Genomic DNA, 16,520 nt, shown 5'->3' with positions numbered 1-16,520 from the left:
TGAGCTAAGGAGCCACAAAATGATATAATAGTGAAAAGTGAAAACTGCCTACTCATTACAACAGTGAAGAATCTATATAACATCCTTTAACCATGAGATGCACAATCAAATGTACCTCCTAATTGATTTTGAGTTACAAATGGGACTGGTTTACAAAGATCAAGCACTTACAAAAACACTATGGATCTTTCCTCAAGAACCTATAATTTGTGAAGTGTCGGATTAATTACAACAAAATCTACGTTTAAGTAGTAACTTCTGCAGAAAACAACGTCCTGAGAATTGGCATTATGGCACTACTACCACATCGATGGTACATAAACCTGCTCTTTGAGATTCTGTGTGGCGCTTTCAGTAGGAAAACCTCTAACAGCACCTATTGTCCACTGGGATATTATGCCTGCTGCAATAGCAAAGCGAAGCTGTCTCTCTAGAACATCTTGATCGTGGTACATCTCTGGTTGTGTCGTCAACTTCCTCATTATTCCAGCGACAACAGCATCACCAGAACCAGTTCTATCACAAGTAAACGGTGTTATGAGCACATCTTCTGTACCAACAACCACCCCATCAAAAGAAGGGGAATAGTAATGAATCCTAAGTGTCCCATCTGTAACAAACAGAAGTTTCAGTCCGTCGTGCCACAAGGGAGCAATTTCCTCAGGAGTATAGTGATAATAATTTCTTCTTTGTTTGGTTTGTTCGTAATTATCCGCAAAGTATTGAGGTCTATAATTCCTTTTCCTCTCGTAATGCTCTTCGTCAAGAAGAAATTCAAGCTCTTGCTTTGAAACTTCAATGATGTTAGCTTGCTGCCAGGCTTCCTTGATCAAATCCCTTGTTTCGTCACGTGATCTCCACAGGGGCAATGGAAGATTTAAGTCAAAAAATACAAGACCACCAAACTTCTTTGACAATGTAATTGCTTTAAAAAGAGTTGAACGCATAGATGAAGATGTCAAGACTTCAGAATTAAAGTGGAACATCCTAGCCTGCAAAACAGAAAGCAAAAGCATCCACGAAATTTGTTAATAATAGTTTCCCAACATCACCCTGACACAATTTGTTGAAGCATGTAAGTTCCGGAAAGGATAAAACTGATAGAAGATATATTCTTCTCCATAGTGGAGGTTCAAGCACTGTATGAAAAATATCCATCATGAATTTAACATCTTACTTCTGGTTCATAACAATCGAAAAAAACAATTTCCCTACCAAACAAGAGAATGAGAACTGATGATATATTGAATCATTTTTCAGCTTTCACGGTTTAAGGATCAACCAGTCTCAAGCTAAAAGACCGACAGTTTCAGGAAGATGAGTAACTAGTCAAGCATGAAACGACAAAGCAATTTACTGCTCCAAATGATAACTAGTTGTCAGGACACTAGATTTTTTTAATGATAGGTAACTACACTTCCACTACCTCGCAACAAAAAGGAGTATATACGATTAGCACAAGTCAAACTCAAATAAATAAATTGACGAGAATTATGCATCTTTCGTCAATTGGTTTTACAAAACAAATGTGTCATTGCAAAGAAATGTCATCAGAGTGAAGAGATCAAGCAAACTTCAGAACTGGAGAGAGCAATAAAACTGTTAACGACAGCACAATAGTGTCTACTGATAAATAGTGAGCTTCTCCAGCAGTCTGACTTCAATATACCTACTAATAAGCATTTATGGGGAATATTAGTGTTACTCTCTACATTCCTATGTGCGATGATGGAGATGGTAAAATAAGACTAGAAACCAAAAAACAGACGAAATAGTAGGTATAAAGTAGAGTACTTGGAATCAGCGGAATTCCAAAACTAACAACTACGAAATGAACTGGTTTCACACCGGGAGAACAAGATAAGAGCAACGACCCCAGCGGGTCAGACGATATCTTAAGAAAAGCAGCCATGGAGTTCTTTCATAAGCCATTTTGCGCAACATAGTTTAATACCAATCACATAGCAAATTAGATTCATGCATCCTCTATTAACATTTAAAGCCAAACATCACTACACAAATAGAAACAACAACATGCTTAATCTATCCATAAATAAAAATATATCTTTACTTTTAATAACAACTTGTCTTTCACTTCCACATACCTCTTTCAGAACATCAAGATTCAATTCGGAGCTAAGCAGTGAATCCTCAGCAGAGTCTTTAACTTTCTCCACCCTCATTTTCCCATCTTTAAACTTAATTTTCATATAACTACATCCAGTCCTCATACTATCACTAAATTTGACAGCCCTTGTTTGCACTTTCTCTTTATTCATTAACAAAACCATTTCTTGTCCTAACTCATCACTCCCAACTTTCCCCATAAATGCAGCTCTACCACCAAGCCTAACATGAGATATAGCAACATTAGATGGAGGTCCACCAGGAGCTCTAACAAACTCAGGTGGATTCCACTGCAACATTTTCCACTCTGAATACTTATCTTTATCCATTTGCTCAGGTGATACTCTCACTGTTGGCACAAACTCCTTCTGTGCTGCACCAAAACAACAGACCAAAGGTGGGTTTGGGTATGGAAAATCAACCCCATCATCATAATCATCAATTTCTTCCATTTGGGTGTTGGATTCTGCAATGTTGATATCAAAGTTTGAATCTTTTGGGGTTCTTGATTTTTTTGAAGTTGTGGGAGTGGATGATTTTTTACGGCCACGGCGAGAGGGGGTAGGGGGTTCTTGGGTGGTGGTGGTGTGGTCATTGGTGGTGGACTTGGGTGGATTTGTTCTGTAAGGAAATTTGGAGGAGGAGAAGAAAATGGTGGGGTTTAGTGAATTGTGAGAATGATGATGAGGAAGAGATTGAGGAAGAAAATGTATTGTTGCCATGGTGCTTTTGCTATGTGTTAGGGTTTATCCATATCTATTTCATGCCATTGTTGAAGAGAATTTGAGGTTTTGACTTCCATTCGGGTTTGGATAACTTGACCCGGTTATTTTGACTGGTAGTGATAGTCGGGTCGGGGTTCTTACATTTTATTTTGGGCCTACTTGAAGTATTAGAACAACTTTCATATTTAGCAAATATTAAAAAGATTAATCACGGAAATTTCACCTTTTAATTTATTTATCATCATAATCCTCTATAAGTTTTGTAAATTTTTAAAATCTCTCATATTTGCGCATCACGTTAATATATCTCGGGCATCAAATTAATGTATCTAGCGCATTACGTTAGTGTATCTAGCGCATTACATTAGTGTATCATGTATAAAATGTACTTCGTGCATCAAATTAGTGTATTTCACGCATCAAAATAGTGTATCATGTATAAAATATACCTCGTGCATCAGATTAGTGTATCTCACGCATCAAAGTAGTGTATCATGTATAAAATATAATGTATCTTACTTAACGATTAATATATCTCACACATTAGATTAATGTATCAACACTTATATTATTTTATCCGTTCTGAGGAATTTTTGTAATTATAAACTTTTAAGGGATATATTGATTGTAATTTTGCTTTAAAAGTATGTGATTTCTATAATTTGCCAATATAAATTAAGTAAGCAGTTGGAGGAAATCAAGGCGCATCCACTTTGTCAATCATATTTGTGTAAAAATCAGATTTGTATAAATTGCTGGCAACTTCTCATTTCTATACATCGTTGGCAGCCTCTCGTTTGTATAAATCGATGACAACCTTTCAATTCAATTTTATGTGTTTGTATATCTACATAAAATTTGAACTTGTATACAATTGAATCGAAATAAAACGTTTGTATATCAAATCTCTCTCTCTCACTCACTCACTTTATGCAAACACAAATTATACATTGTATTATGTATATTTGTGTTTTGTATAAAGAGAAAGAGAGAAAGGCAAAGAGGACCGAGCAGGGGGAGATTTGTATCGTATAATTTTAAGTGTGTAGGACAAAGATATACGTATTTATATGTGTATATACAATTTTCTCTCGCTTTATACAAACCAATTTATACATTTGTGTTTGTATAAATTGAGAGAGGCGACGGAGAGACTAGCGAGAAAGAGGGAGAGTGGCGAGCGAGAATTTCAGGGTGAGAGGCGAATGACAACAGTTTGCTACGGGTTACAATTAAATCAAGCTATGGTTATGACATTTAATTTGAATTAATAGAATGCTATTATATATAATTTTCTCAATGTATTTTAAGAAATCACCTAAATACACAACGTATTTTATCGTATTCTCTAAAATTTCCTACCATTTGAAAAAACTACAGAAATTCCTACTTTGTGCAATTTGCGGATACATTACTTTACGTGATATATCGATCATATATATCACTTTACGCGATGTATCAGTCAGATAAATCACTATGTCCGATATATCAAAACGTAATACATCACTTTACATTATGTGTCAATCGGCTACATCACTTTACGCGATGAATCGATAGGATACATCACTATATATATATATATATATGATGTATCATGACAATATACTTTACGTGATACACACCACTCTACGTGATGTATCAAAACATATGAAATGTATCAGGATGACTTATGTTTGAAAAAGAAATGTTAATGGACAATTTAAATTGGACAAAAAATAATTTTTCTGACTGTATTGTAAAATAGGTTTCAATAAATAAATAATATTTTATAATGACGTCCAATGTCACCATCATTAACAAACTACAATAATTTTAATTATACAATTTAATGTATACTATCCAGTCAAATTACTTCATATGAATTTTAAAAAAATGTATGTAGTTCTAAATTAAATCTTGTAACACTCTTACAATTTAAGAACTAATAATGTGATGAATTTTGATTTATCTCAAATAAAGATATTTGAGAAAAGTCTTTGATATATAAAATCTAACAACCAATTTACCAGTCAAGGTCAATTAATTTCGTATTAAGATCAAGATAATATAATTAATTGTAAATGTACAATATTTACTTAATAAGACCCTCAAATTTATTATTTTTTAATTTATTCAATATATTTCAAATTTATAATTTATGACATGTTAAAAAATTTTCTTATATAAAGGCTTGTGATTTGCCTCTATGTATCTCACCTCATTCTTCACAATTTCTTCCATACTTCTAATCTATAAGATTTTGTTTGTTTATTTTGATTTTTAATCAAATTCGTAAACTCTTAATTCACCACGACTGATTCTTCTTCACCTCTGATGCTTACATATAATTATTGTGTTTCAATTGGTAACTTGAATTCTTCTATGCTTGAGGATGTTACCAACAATAATGGCATGTCAATCACCAAAAGGACACCTTTTTCACTTAGGTATACAACTTAAATTTTAATTTTTTGTTATTTCAAACATATATATATTCAACTATCGCTAATATTTTCACTCTCTAACATATTTCATGGATTCTAGCGCTGAGAAGAAATCAAAGGGTTGGAAAGAATCTTTCGAAAAAGGATGGGATAGATGAGAAGAAAAGAAGGCCAAGAAAAACATCTAAGTCTATAAGATTATGAACGATTATTCGACTCAGAAATTGTCTAGACATGGTTAAAATCACATGCTTTTGCAAGGAAAAGAAGATCAATGAATTATTTAACGAAGGAAGCAGATGAAAAATCTAATTTATTTTGAATCAATTTAATTGTTTTTCATTAGTAGTAGAGGTTTTCATTATGCATTGTATGAAATGGATATGTAATATGGTATGTTCACCATTTTTAATATTTAACTATTTGTAGTATGAAACTGAGGCATACAAAATGGTCTTTTTTAATACAAACTGATATACATAGCATTTTTTTGTACCAGTTATATACAAAAGTGATGCACATGTTTCAAAGAAATCGATCTTGAACGTAACTCGATTTCAAAAGTTAATTCAAGAGGTAAGAATTATCTAATCGCTAACTTTGAATTTAGACTCAGTCACAGGGCCGGGGGAAGAAATAGGCGTGGGGAAGAGTCTGCAACATCCTCTTACCGGGATATCTATTATATCAAGATTTCTTTTTTGAGTCCACTAAAAGCCCATTTATGGCACGTTTAACCCGTTGAAGGGCTTGAATCTTGTGGGATGGGATGTGCATTTTTGTTCTTTTCACTTGAAATTGTAGCAATCCAACATGTTTATAAATTGATGCAATTTTGATCCACCCTACTAAACATAACATTCCATACACTAAATTGTGGATAAAACCATACAGTAGAAAGAAAAAAAATTTGACAAGGGAAACCCACAGCTCCGCTATCCTTTGGGTGCGCACAGGGTAAAACTCCGCTCCTATGGAATAGCTCGTAAACCACATAGGAGAGGTAACACACACTAGGCAAGTCTGGTGCAACGAGCTCGACTCAGAAGGCAAACCCCTTGCTTTTGCTGGCAAGGGGTTTTGAACTTGAGACCTCCGGAAGTCCTAAACTCAAACAACTGGGCCACTCCAAAGGGTAAAATACAGTAGAAATTTGATAACATCAAAATCGATAGACCTTGAAAATATTATGAACTACTAACACTTGTGTCTACCAATCTGAAGCTGTATTTTAATGACCATACTGAGCAATTAGTACACTTTGGATAGTAAATCATTAAATTACAGCTACACAACATAACAAGAACAAAAAGCACAAAACTTAAAAAAGATGATTTACATAACCAACAAAACTAAATTCCCACTTCAATCAAGTTTTACCTAATTCTTAACCTTACCATCTTCCATAGCTTTATCTACAACTACTATGAACTTTTTATACTCGTCGAATTCCTTCTTATGAAGTTCCATTACTGCAGGATGATCCTCTGGTGCCACTGGCCTTCTACTCCCTAACACAGTCCACACAATCACAACAACTAATGCCCCTAATGCTCCACATCCCGTACCGAAAAGCAATGCACCAAGAATCCTCAAAGCACAATCACTTCTGCTATGAACTTTTATCTCTTCTTTTTTCTCAACAAATGCTTGTGGATCTAAGGGTTCTGAGTGCATCCAATGAGGTGCAGTCCTTGTGTTAAAGCTCAATGAATAGATATTGCATTTCTGAGTGGAATTCCCACTTGAAGAACTTAACCCCACAAACAATTCATCCTCTTTCCACATTTGTGACATATCAATAGGGCAAGAAAGTAATGTATCAACTGGCTTTATGTCACCTAATTTGCTCAACCTGATCTCTAATCTCTTTGAACTTGCTTCATAATCAATCCAAGATTGCATCTTTTCACCACTATTCATTAGTCCCAATTTAACAGAACTAACATTACTCACTTTCACAGATATAAAGCTGCTTAAATCAACACCAACATGGTTATCATTCACATCACCATATTTCTCATCCATAAATGTATCAAATTCTACAGCAAGAAACTTCATTTTTCTATCACCCAATAGCCCAAATGAGCCACCATCAAATACATCAAAAGGATATCCAATAGGTACCATCACAAAAGCAAATCCATCCCCATTTTCTCTTGACAACGAAAACACAAAATGCAAAGAAAAAGACACCATTTTTCTTGGATTTCCGTCAATTAGCTTAAAGGGTTTCTTGTTCAAGATTCTTCCAGCACTAAAACCCATTGAACCACTCATTTGTATACCACCATTAACAACCTTAGCATCACCATAAAGTGCAATCTGAGACTCAAAGTCTGAATCTTTACCAAAATCCCCAAAACCAAATGACATTTTTTCCTCAGATTGGATAGTTCTGAAGTAAAAACAGAAGATAAATAACACCATAAGATACCTGGAAGCTGACAAAGTACCCATTCTTGATCTTGGCTTAACTTTAGCTAGAAAGCTGTAAACTTTGTACTCTTTTTTCAACTGGGACTTATCAAGATTTCTTCTTAAATGAACCCATGTAGAGAATTTCAAGAAAGATTAAATTTTTATATGATTTTGAGGTATTTATCTTAAAGAATTTCTAGGGTTTGAGATGAGTATTGAGAAAGGAGTAGAGGGGAATTGCTTGGGGAAATGGGTAATAGAGGTTGGTGAGTGATGGGGGGGTGGGGGGTGATGGGGAGTGGTGGATTTGGCTTTGAAGGTTGTGAAAATTGAATAAGTTTTTACTCTTTTCTGCAACTAGACTGATACACTTCTCTTCAATTGGTTGCTTATTTGAGGGAATATAAAATGAGATTCTTTATGATAATAGTCCTCCTTTTTTATCATATTGTCATATCTAGTCCTCCTATATTGTAAAATTTTACTTTTTTAATCACTAAACAATACAATAGCAGAACATATTCGGTATAATTTCACAAGTAAATTTCAAAAAAAGTAAAATACACTATAAAGAAAATTTGTCGTTAAAATGCTTCTAGTTAAATAATTCTTCTCATAATTCGTAGTTAAATGAAATTAGTACGAAAGTTATGTTGTTTACCTTTGAAATTTCTTTCTCATTTTTCTAGTTTTTTTGTTTTGTTTGGATGATAAGATTATATATATTATAGCTAGGGAATTGCATGGTTTTCTAGTAATTTTTCTCATTTTTCTAGTAATTGTATATCCAAACCTAACCTTATTTAATTTTTATAAATCCAAAAATTCTTTTATATAATAATGTGCAATTTTTGCCCCTTATGTAATGGAAGAATTGGATGAATTAGTTATTCAAGCGTTATCAATTGTTTGTTTGGATTTCATTCTGCAATTGGAAGAAGATCAATTTAGGGTTATTACGGTGCGATTGAATGCAGAGCATTCTGTTTTAATAATATTTAATCAGTAAATTACGTAGAATTTTAGAAGACAATCAAGGTAAATTTTGATTTTAGGGGCCAAAGTAAGTGAATAAAAACTATATAAGACTTGAGTTTAAAGTTAAAGTAAGATGTTAAAAGAAAAAAACATATCCAAATATATTATAACTTAAGAGAATTAGATGACCTACATAAACACTAATTGGATTTAAGTAAATCAATTTATAATTATTAGCTTTTGACACAAGCATGTATTTTGTTCATAAACTTTTTCCTTCTAAGCATTATGTTTTTTTCTTTTTATAAAATATCATAAACACAATGATTGCATATAAAGATATATAAAGGGCATATTAAGTAGTGCAAACAAAACACAGAAAAAGAGGTAGTAAAATTACAAAAGTACAAAGTAGAAGGGCTATTTGAGTAAATATGGAGAAAGTATGTAATTGCTAAAAAGACCCACATACTTTACAGCCATACAATTAGAAACATAGCTGGCACTGAAATACCAAGAGGTCACAAGTTTTGGGTTTTAAGTAATATTTGTTGTATAAAAATTATTTTAGGTGTAATTTAGGTTGAGCCGCTATTTAGGAGGACATTTTCTTTCAAAATTAAATTAGAAATTTATGATTAAAAGTAAAGAAATAATATATCCCGAATTAATTCATACACTTTTTTTTAAATATAATTTTATAAATATTTATGATTTATTTTAAAACCTTTAATATATTATTTTGAAAAAAAGTTACCTATGAAGTAACATCACATAATTGAGACGTAAGAATAATTAAGATGAACATAGTCAGACTTTTAAGTTTATCGGTGATTTTTATGTAGCCACTTGAATGTATGATAATTTACTTCTATATTTTTTAAAAACACTCAATTGGCAGTAGCTTGCATTAATAATGTGACGGGTTCATTAATTTAGAGGGATTTAATTAGTAATGGGTGGGTAGTGGATTGATTTTTAAATTACACTAATAAGTTAAATTATAACAAATAGCTGAACGCCACGTATTTTAAAAAATATTTAAATAGTTTAAATATAAAACCGTTAAATAAGTGGTCAATTTTGAACCAAAAGATGGATGACAAGGGTATTTTGGACCCAATAGGTGGGTGGGAAAGGCATTTTGGAGCCAATAGGTGGATGAAGGGTAATTTTATACCATTTTCAATACTTTAAGGGTATTTTATGCCCTTTTCCATTTTTTAAATAACAACAATATAACATACTAATGAAATTTGAAGAAAATAAAATATATACACATATTTTTTTCTTTTGTCTTGAGAGGTTGTGTTAATTAATGAGTTGAAGCTTTTCAAGTAAATAATTTATTTTTTGAGGGGGGAAAAAGGGTTTTTGGGTTGCTAAAAAGCAAGAGATTCTTTTCATTTTAATGTTGGCCAAAAGTATGAGAAGGGTGTGTTTTACTGTATTGTGGACTGTGCCAACTTTATATTATAAACCTTTTTCTTTTCTGACCCAAAAAATAAATACTATAGTATATGTGAGCATGCCTTGTCTTCTCCTTCATCTATATATATATACACAAAGGTCTATTTTCTATAAATATATATATATATATACATCTTTTGGACTATATACCATGCAACTATATAAGTATAGTTTTATATATTTATCATATAAAAACTTATTTTTATAACATCAAATTTACATAACTATTATAGAAAATGTATATATTTATTCAATATTATAAAGTGTAAGTGTCTATTTATACATATATAAAATTGAAAGACATAAATGTTGGTTGAGATCTTAAGTCAAAATACACATTTATATATCATATCTAATTTAAATCATAGGGAAAAGGGTCTGAAAAATATTTCAATTTTGGTCGAAATTGTTATTACGATATCAAATTTTATTGAGAACTTTTTACTCCTGCACTATTTAATAGTGTATTTTAAAGGTATATATGTATCCTCGTGGACACGTTACTATTTATAATTATGCAATATTTATGATGTTCGCGTGGGCATATATATACCTTTAAAATACATTATTGAATAGTGCAGAGGATAAAAAGTCCTTTCCAAAATTTGGTATTATTACAACAATTTCGATTAAAGTTCGGATATATTTCAGATTTTTTCCCCAAAATCATATATGTACTACTTAGGGGTCGTTTGGTACAAAAATGAATAATGCATAGATTAATAATGCAGAGATTAGTAATGCAGGGATTAGTAATGCAGGGTTTATTTTTATCAAGTTGTTTGGTTCATTGTTTCCAATCCCAACTTGTGTTTGAAATTAAATTCTTTAAAAATCTCCTTTCCAATTATACCCTTAAATTATTATGTAATGGGTCAAGATAGATAATTATCGAAAAGTATTTTTTTATGACATTTTAACTAGCTATGAGAAGAATAATTTTGTTGTCATGATTTCAATTTTCTACTTGAATTATTTGAGGATAAATAATTTTCATCTTAATAAATTGATCACTAATAAATTATCAATTTTAAATTCAAAAAAAAATAAACCAACTACTTTTAAAATTATAAAGACGGTCAACAATTGTAAAATTGAATAAACCATATACATTTACACATAAAAATTGCAAGTTATAATTTTAATATGTATGTAATTTTTTTAAATTGTTCAAAATACGAATAATTAGTGATATATTTGTCTTTTAATTAGTAAATGTTAAATAACTCACATTTCAAATTTGTATTGATTTGAATTAGATATATTTAGTTACAAATAAGTCTCTCTAAATAATTTGTAAACTAATTTATTTAAATAATTTTACTAGTACATATATAAAACATAAAATTAAGAAATAAAAATAAAAATTAAAAAGATTTGAGGGATATTTTTGTCTTTATGTGCTTATCCCATGGTATTATATCCTATGTATTACTAATACGTCCAAATGGAAGGTATTGATAATACATCATATAAATATAATGTAGGATATATAAATAATTCATAAATTAGTTATACATAGGTTCACATTCCTACCAAATATAATATTAAATTATACCATATATAATATATAAATTATTTCTTTTAATGCAGCCTACCAAATGCCCTCTTAATATATGAGTGAGAATGTTTAAGTGTCAAAGCATGTAGTAGGTCAACATGTATGCTCAGGTACTTCAGGGGCATTTTGGTGAAAAAGCTTTTTATTATTTTACTATTTTAATTTATTTGTTTTGTTTTTTTATATTTAAAAAAAATATGGCATAAAAAATAATATAAAATTACTATAATTAACAATTAAATATCTAAAACACATGTCAAAACTTTGGTTTAGTCTTGAAATTTTATCGATATCACATAAAATAGAACAGAAGAAATAACATAGATTATTTCGAAACGATGTCAAAATACTAATTGCTATAATTATAATACTTTTAAAAGTAAAAAAAAATTAAATTTATTCTCAAAATTTTATTAGTATCACATAAATTGGAACAAAAGGAGTAACATATGATATCATTTAATAATTAAACAGAAAATATTAGTAATGACTATTAAAATACCTATAAATCATATTAAAATTTGATTAATTCTTAAAAAAATTTATTTATATCATATAAATTAAGATGAAAATAAACATATATCGAATCCGTGGCACGGTGACAGTGAGAGTAGACAGCTAAGCAAAGTGGACCTCTGCCGTGAAAGAGACGATTGACTGTCGATATTTAACGAACTTTCGCTTTGGCTTAAGCTCATTTTTGTGATTTTCTTCTTGTAACAACTCCTTGTCATTATGGAATTTTTTAAATTTATTTATAATTTCTATCATTATGAATATTTTATTTCATTTTTGGAAATGATGAAATTAAAAGAAGTTGTTGAGTCCATACATCTCTACACAAACATAAAAGAACCTTTCTTCCTTAATGACTCGAATATAAGGAATACAGATTATTATTCGAGCAATCTCATTTTATCTAGGCATAAATACTATAAGTGTGAGTTGGATAAACTATATTGTTTTTCTAAACGCACAAGTACCCCATCAATCAATGTCCGAAATTACAGAGACACACTTATACTATATAAGGTCCTATCACCTCCTGAATCTATTTCATAAGTAATTTTCTATCCCTTTTCGGCCTATGTGGCACTAGTTTGGAAAAAAAGTCAATCAGCGGTGGGCCCACAAGATAGTGTCACGTTGGTCAAAAAGGAATAAAAAATTATTAATAGGACCTTAACATAATATAAGCGTGTCATTGAGATTTCAGACATAAGTTGAGGGGTACTTGTGCATTATCCCTTGAAAATATACGTATAGTTCAAAACATATTAATTAATCGAATAATTACTATACTCAATTTGTAGTAGGTTGACAAGTTTTTTTGTAGTACAATATAATTAATTACTTTTGTACGTACCATAATAAATTAGATTCTTCTTTGTAATTATATAAGAGTTACATTGTTCATGTGACATTATTTATTGACAAAACCATGAGAGACAATATCTAGTTATTTTGATGTGATAACTCAACCACCCAATCGAACAACTCTATTGCACCAAATTACACTATGCATTTAAAGTGCCTTACGTGTTACGATATGTAAATCCTACAATCCCTTTGACTAGGGGTGGATGTATATTGTATAGTATAAGTTCATATCGAACAAGTTTAATTTGAACTAATAGTTTTGGTTTTGATTCTGTATATATGTTATAGCTATAATGGATAAGTATAACAAAATGTTAGGAATCAAAAGTATGAAATGTGTTATATGAGTTTAGAAACATTTAATATCATAAATTTAAATCTTAATTATGACTTTGTTGTTAATATTTATTCCATGTGGTCCATTTGTATATGAGTTTTTTTTTTTAAGCTTGAGAAATTGAAACAAAAGAAATATTCATATAATATGGTAAATTACATAAATCACATACTTTTAAGGTAAAATTATAATTTACCTCTTACTTCCTTCGTCCGGAAATGTTTGTCATGTTGTGCTTATCGAAAGTCAATTTGACTAATTTTCAAAGGTAAACTACATCACATTAATTCGATATTTTTAACAAATAAATTAGATATTCTAAAACTATATGAAAAGTACTATAAATTACAATTTTTTATATATTAATATGATGAAAAAATGCATCTTAAAATGTTAGTCAAAGTTTTTATAGTTTGACTCTAAAAATAGAAATCATGACAAACAATACCGGACGGAGGGAGTAAAAGTTTATAATTATAGAAATTCCTTAAACGAATACATTAATGGAGGATTCAGATACATTAATGGTCAAAAAATCAAGCACTGATACATTAAAAATAGAGTCGAGTATATGCGATGACACATTAAAAAGAGGGTCGTATACATTAATGGAAGGGTCAGATACATTAATGGCCAAAAAATCAAAGCAACGATACATTAAAAAGATGATTGGATACATGCACTGATACATTAAAAAGAGAATCGGATACATTAATGAATTTTTGACTTAAGAGAAAAACGAAGGATTTTGAAGATTTGTGAAACTTATAGGAAATAATGATAATAAGTAAACTAAAAGGTGAGATTTCTTCAAAAAAAAATTAAAATTTGATACAAAGAGAAAATCAAACTTATCTAAATAAATGTAAATTTGGAAGAGAAACTAATACCTTCTTAATAATAGAAAATAATTATTTTTTTGAGCTAAATATAATAGCTAAATCATCATATATATCTCATATAATAAGCTACACTTACCATTACTTTTTTAAAAAATAAATAAATTGTTGGTCGTAATTAATATTTAAATAACAATATTTCAATAGCTAAAACTCATAATTAATGGACATTCTATTGATTAGAAGATCACACTAGCATGTTTTGTTAGATGATCAAATTCTAAATATAAGAGCTTTTTTTAAAAAAAAAAATTCATATACACATCAAATTCTTTAGTTATGATATTTTTACAATACTTCATCCACTCTAAAAATTAGTGTAATCGTTTTGGGCGTTTTGACAAATTATGAATATTAAATTATATTTTTTATGTTTTAAAAGAAAATAGAGTAATTTAATTAAATGCTCATAGCTTTTAGTAGAATCATATATATATATATATATAAACCTCTGATTACAAATATTTACTCTATATAGACTTGAAAAATGAATTTGATAATATTTTTTTCAAAAATCTCAAATTAATCAATCAAATATTAATTAATACGTAATCGACTTATCAAGGTAGAAGAAAGTCAGAACCTACACTACAAATGTTTGGCAGGAAACGTTAAACAACAATTACAATTATTTGTCTTCTTTTGGGTGCATGTAATAACACGTTAGTTAGATAGAAAAGGGGTCGCAAAATTTTTTATATTCATAACACAAATAGAAACAAAATTTCTATAATTTTCGTTAAATTTTTAGCTCTGTCATTAATCATTTCTTCTCTCCTCATCTATTTGATTTTCGATGTAGAGGGTAGTGCTTAAGAACGACTTTGAAAATAGGCGGTCTTGAATAATTTACTATCCCATTTGTGTGATGAATTGAAGTTCAAATTTAACAAGTTTTATTTCGTAAACAACATTAACTTTTAATCTAAAAAGTTAGTCCATAAGACAAACAAAATCAAAGTTTAAATCACCATAACAAGAAGAAATGTAGTAAAATCTATAATATCTCACTCGACTAGAACATATATATATGGTGTACGAACGCATCCAGTTAGTGTTTAACATTTATATATATTAGTTAGATTAATTTAAATTTGCGTCTAATCCACTTATTAAAGAGAGTTAAAACACTTCTTCTTGAAACTTTCTTTATTTCCAAAATCAAGTGTTCGCTTCACCTTAAATAGTTTTCACTTTTTCTCAAAAAAAAAATATTTGAACATAAAATAGTTATTGAATTTCGAAATTTTATAGTCAAACGTCTGTCAGACACGTAGTAGACAGTACTAGTTGTATTTACTTTCACTTTAGCAATTTTATTATCTTAAATTTTTTTCTTTTTACAGAAAGCATCCAAAAATAAATTCTTTTTGTTGTCAAGTTGTCCTAATAACTTCACATTGAAATTACATGAAAACATTATCTTAGGTTCACATGATTCACTATGTAATGTCACTTTCTTTATTTATGTTTACTGCTGTTGCCATTGCCCATCTTATAATTATTGGAGGAAAAAAAAAAACTTGAGTTATGGGTTTTTTCAACTCATAAGTTTTAACTTAGATATTGTTTTTTTGACTTCTCCAATATGGCCAATTCTTAATCATTTGTATATCATTGTGAATCAAATGTAAAAAATAAAATAAAAAATAAATAAATAAAAAGTCTTCAGACGAGATGATTCACGTAATTCACAATAACAGAGCAGACAGAGGTTTAAAATTCGAGTCTTGCAACTACTAATTAATAGTGAAGGTAGGAAGAGCGAGTTAAAATATCGTGTTGTTCAACTCTTTGAGGTTCTAGTTTACCAAGATTAGAGATTATATGAACACACTCATAGAATTAAAAAAAAATGCATGTCGTACTTCACGATCATGTGATGTGAATATCGAGCGTGATTGAATTTTCTCCATCCTGAGTTTTCTATAAACGGAACAAAAACCTGTTTATTATGTATTTTGAGGTAAAAATTTATTTGTACTCAATATTTATACTGTATTACATCCCGCACGGTTTGAACCTTTTGACTTCACCTATTGATTTTAATCGTAATATTTCTTCTAAAAAGCTATTAGTAATAAATACATAGTGTATACTTCTTTTTAAGATTTTAGTTCCATCCATTTGCATTTTTCAAACACATTTAAATTCAGGATTACCTCGGAAGCTAACAATTAGGTTCATCATCAAATATTT

At 29.9% G+C, this 16,520-nt stretch overlaps 2 protein-coding genes across 2 annotated transcripts; both read right to left on the bottom strand.

Moving 5' to 3' along the window:
- On the bottom strand, positions 1-2,892 carry LOC107031646 (fructokinase-like 1, chloroplastic). Its single transcript, XM_015233087.2, has 2 exons — positions 2,106-2,892; positions 1-992 (listed from the first exon to the last, which is right to left on the bottom strand). Exons 1-2 carry the CDS (start codon positions 2,847-2,849, stop codon positions 300-302), a joined length of 1,437 nt encoding a protein of 478 aa, XP_015088573.1. The 5' UTR covers positions 2,850-2,892; the 3' UTR covers positions 1-299.
- A 3,535-nt stretch (positions 2,893-6,427) lies between these two features.
- Positions 6,428-8,061, bottom strand: LOC107031535 (L-type lectin-domain containing receptor kinase VIII.2). Its single transcript, XM_015232947.2, has one exon. It carries the CDS (start codon positions 7,733-7,735, stop codon positions 6,656-6,658), a length of 1,080 nt encoding a protein of 359 aa, XP_015088433.1. The 5' UTR covers positions 7,736-8,061; the 3' UTR covers positions 6,428-6,655.
- Between the last annotated feature and the right edge of the window lie 8,459 nt (positions 8,062-16,520).

Source organism: Solanum pennellii, chromosome 9 (assembly GCF_001406875.1).
Source record: "Solanum pennellii chromosome 9, SPENNV200".
NCBI classification, from domain to species: Eukaryota; Viridiplantae; Streptophyta; class Magnoliopsida; order Solanales; family Solanaceae; genus Solanum; species Solanum pennellii.
The sequence above is the reverse complement of the archived record's forward strand: the minus strand, read 5'-3'. Positions and strand labels throughout refer to the sequence as shown.

Bases quoted from the DNA above. Each gene is read 5' to 3' on its own strand.
- LOC107031646 (XM_015233087.2), bottom strand. From the start codon at position 2,849: ATGGCAACAATACATTTTCTTCCTCAATCTCTTCCTCATCATCATTCT. The intron at 993-2,105 runs GTATGTGGAAGT...TCTGTTTTGCAG, and splicing joins ATCTTGATGTTCTGAAAGAG to GCTAGGATGTTCCACTTTAA.
- LOC107031535 (XM_015232947.2), bottom strand. From the start codon at position 7,735: ATGGGTACTTTGTCAGCTTCCAGGTATCTTATGGTGTTATTTATCTTC.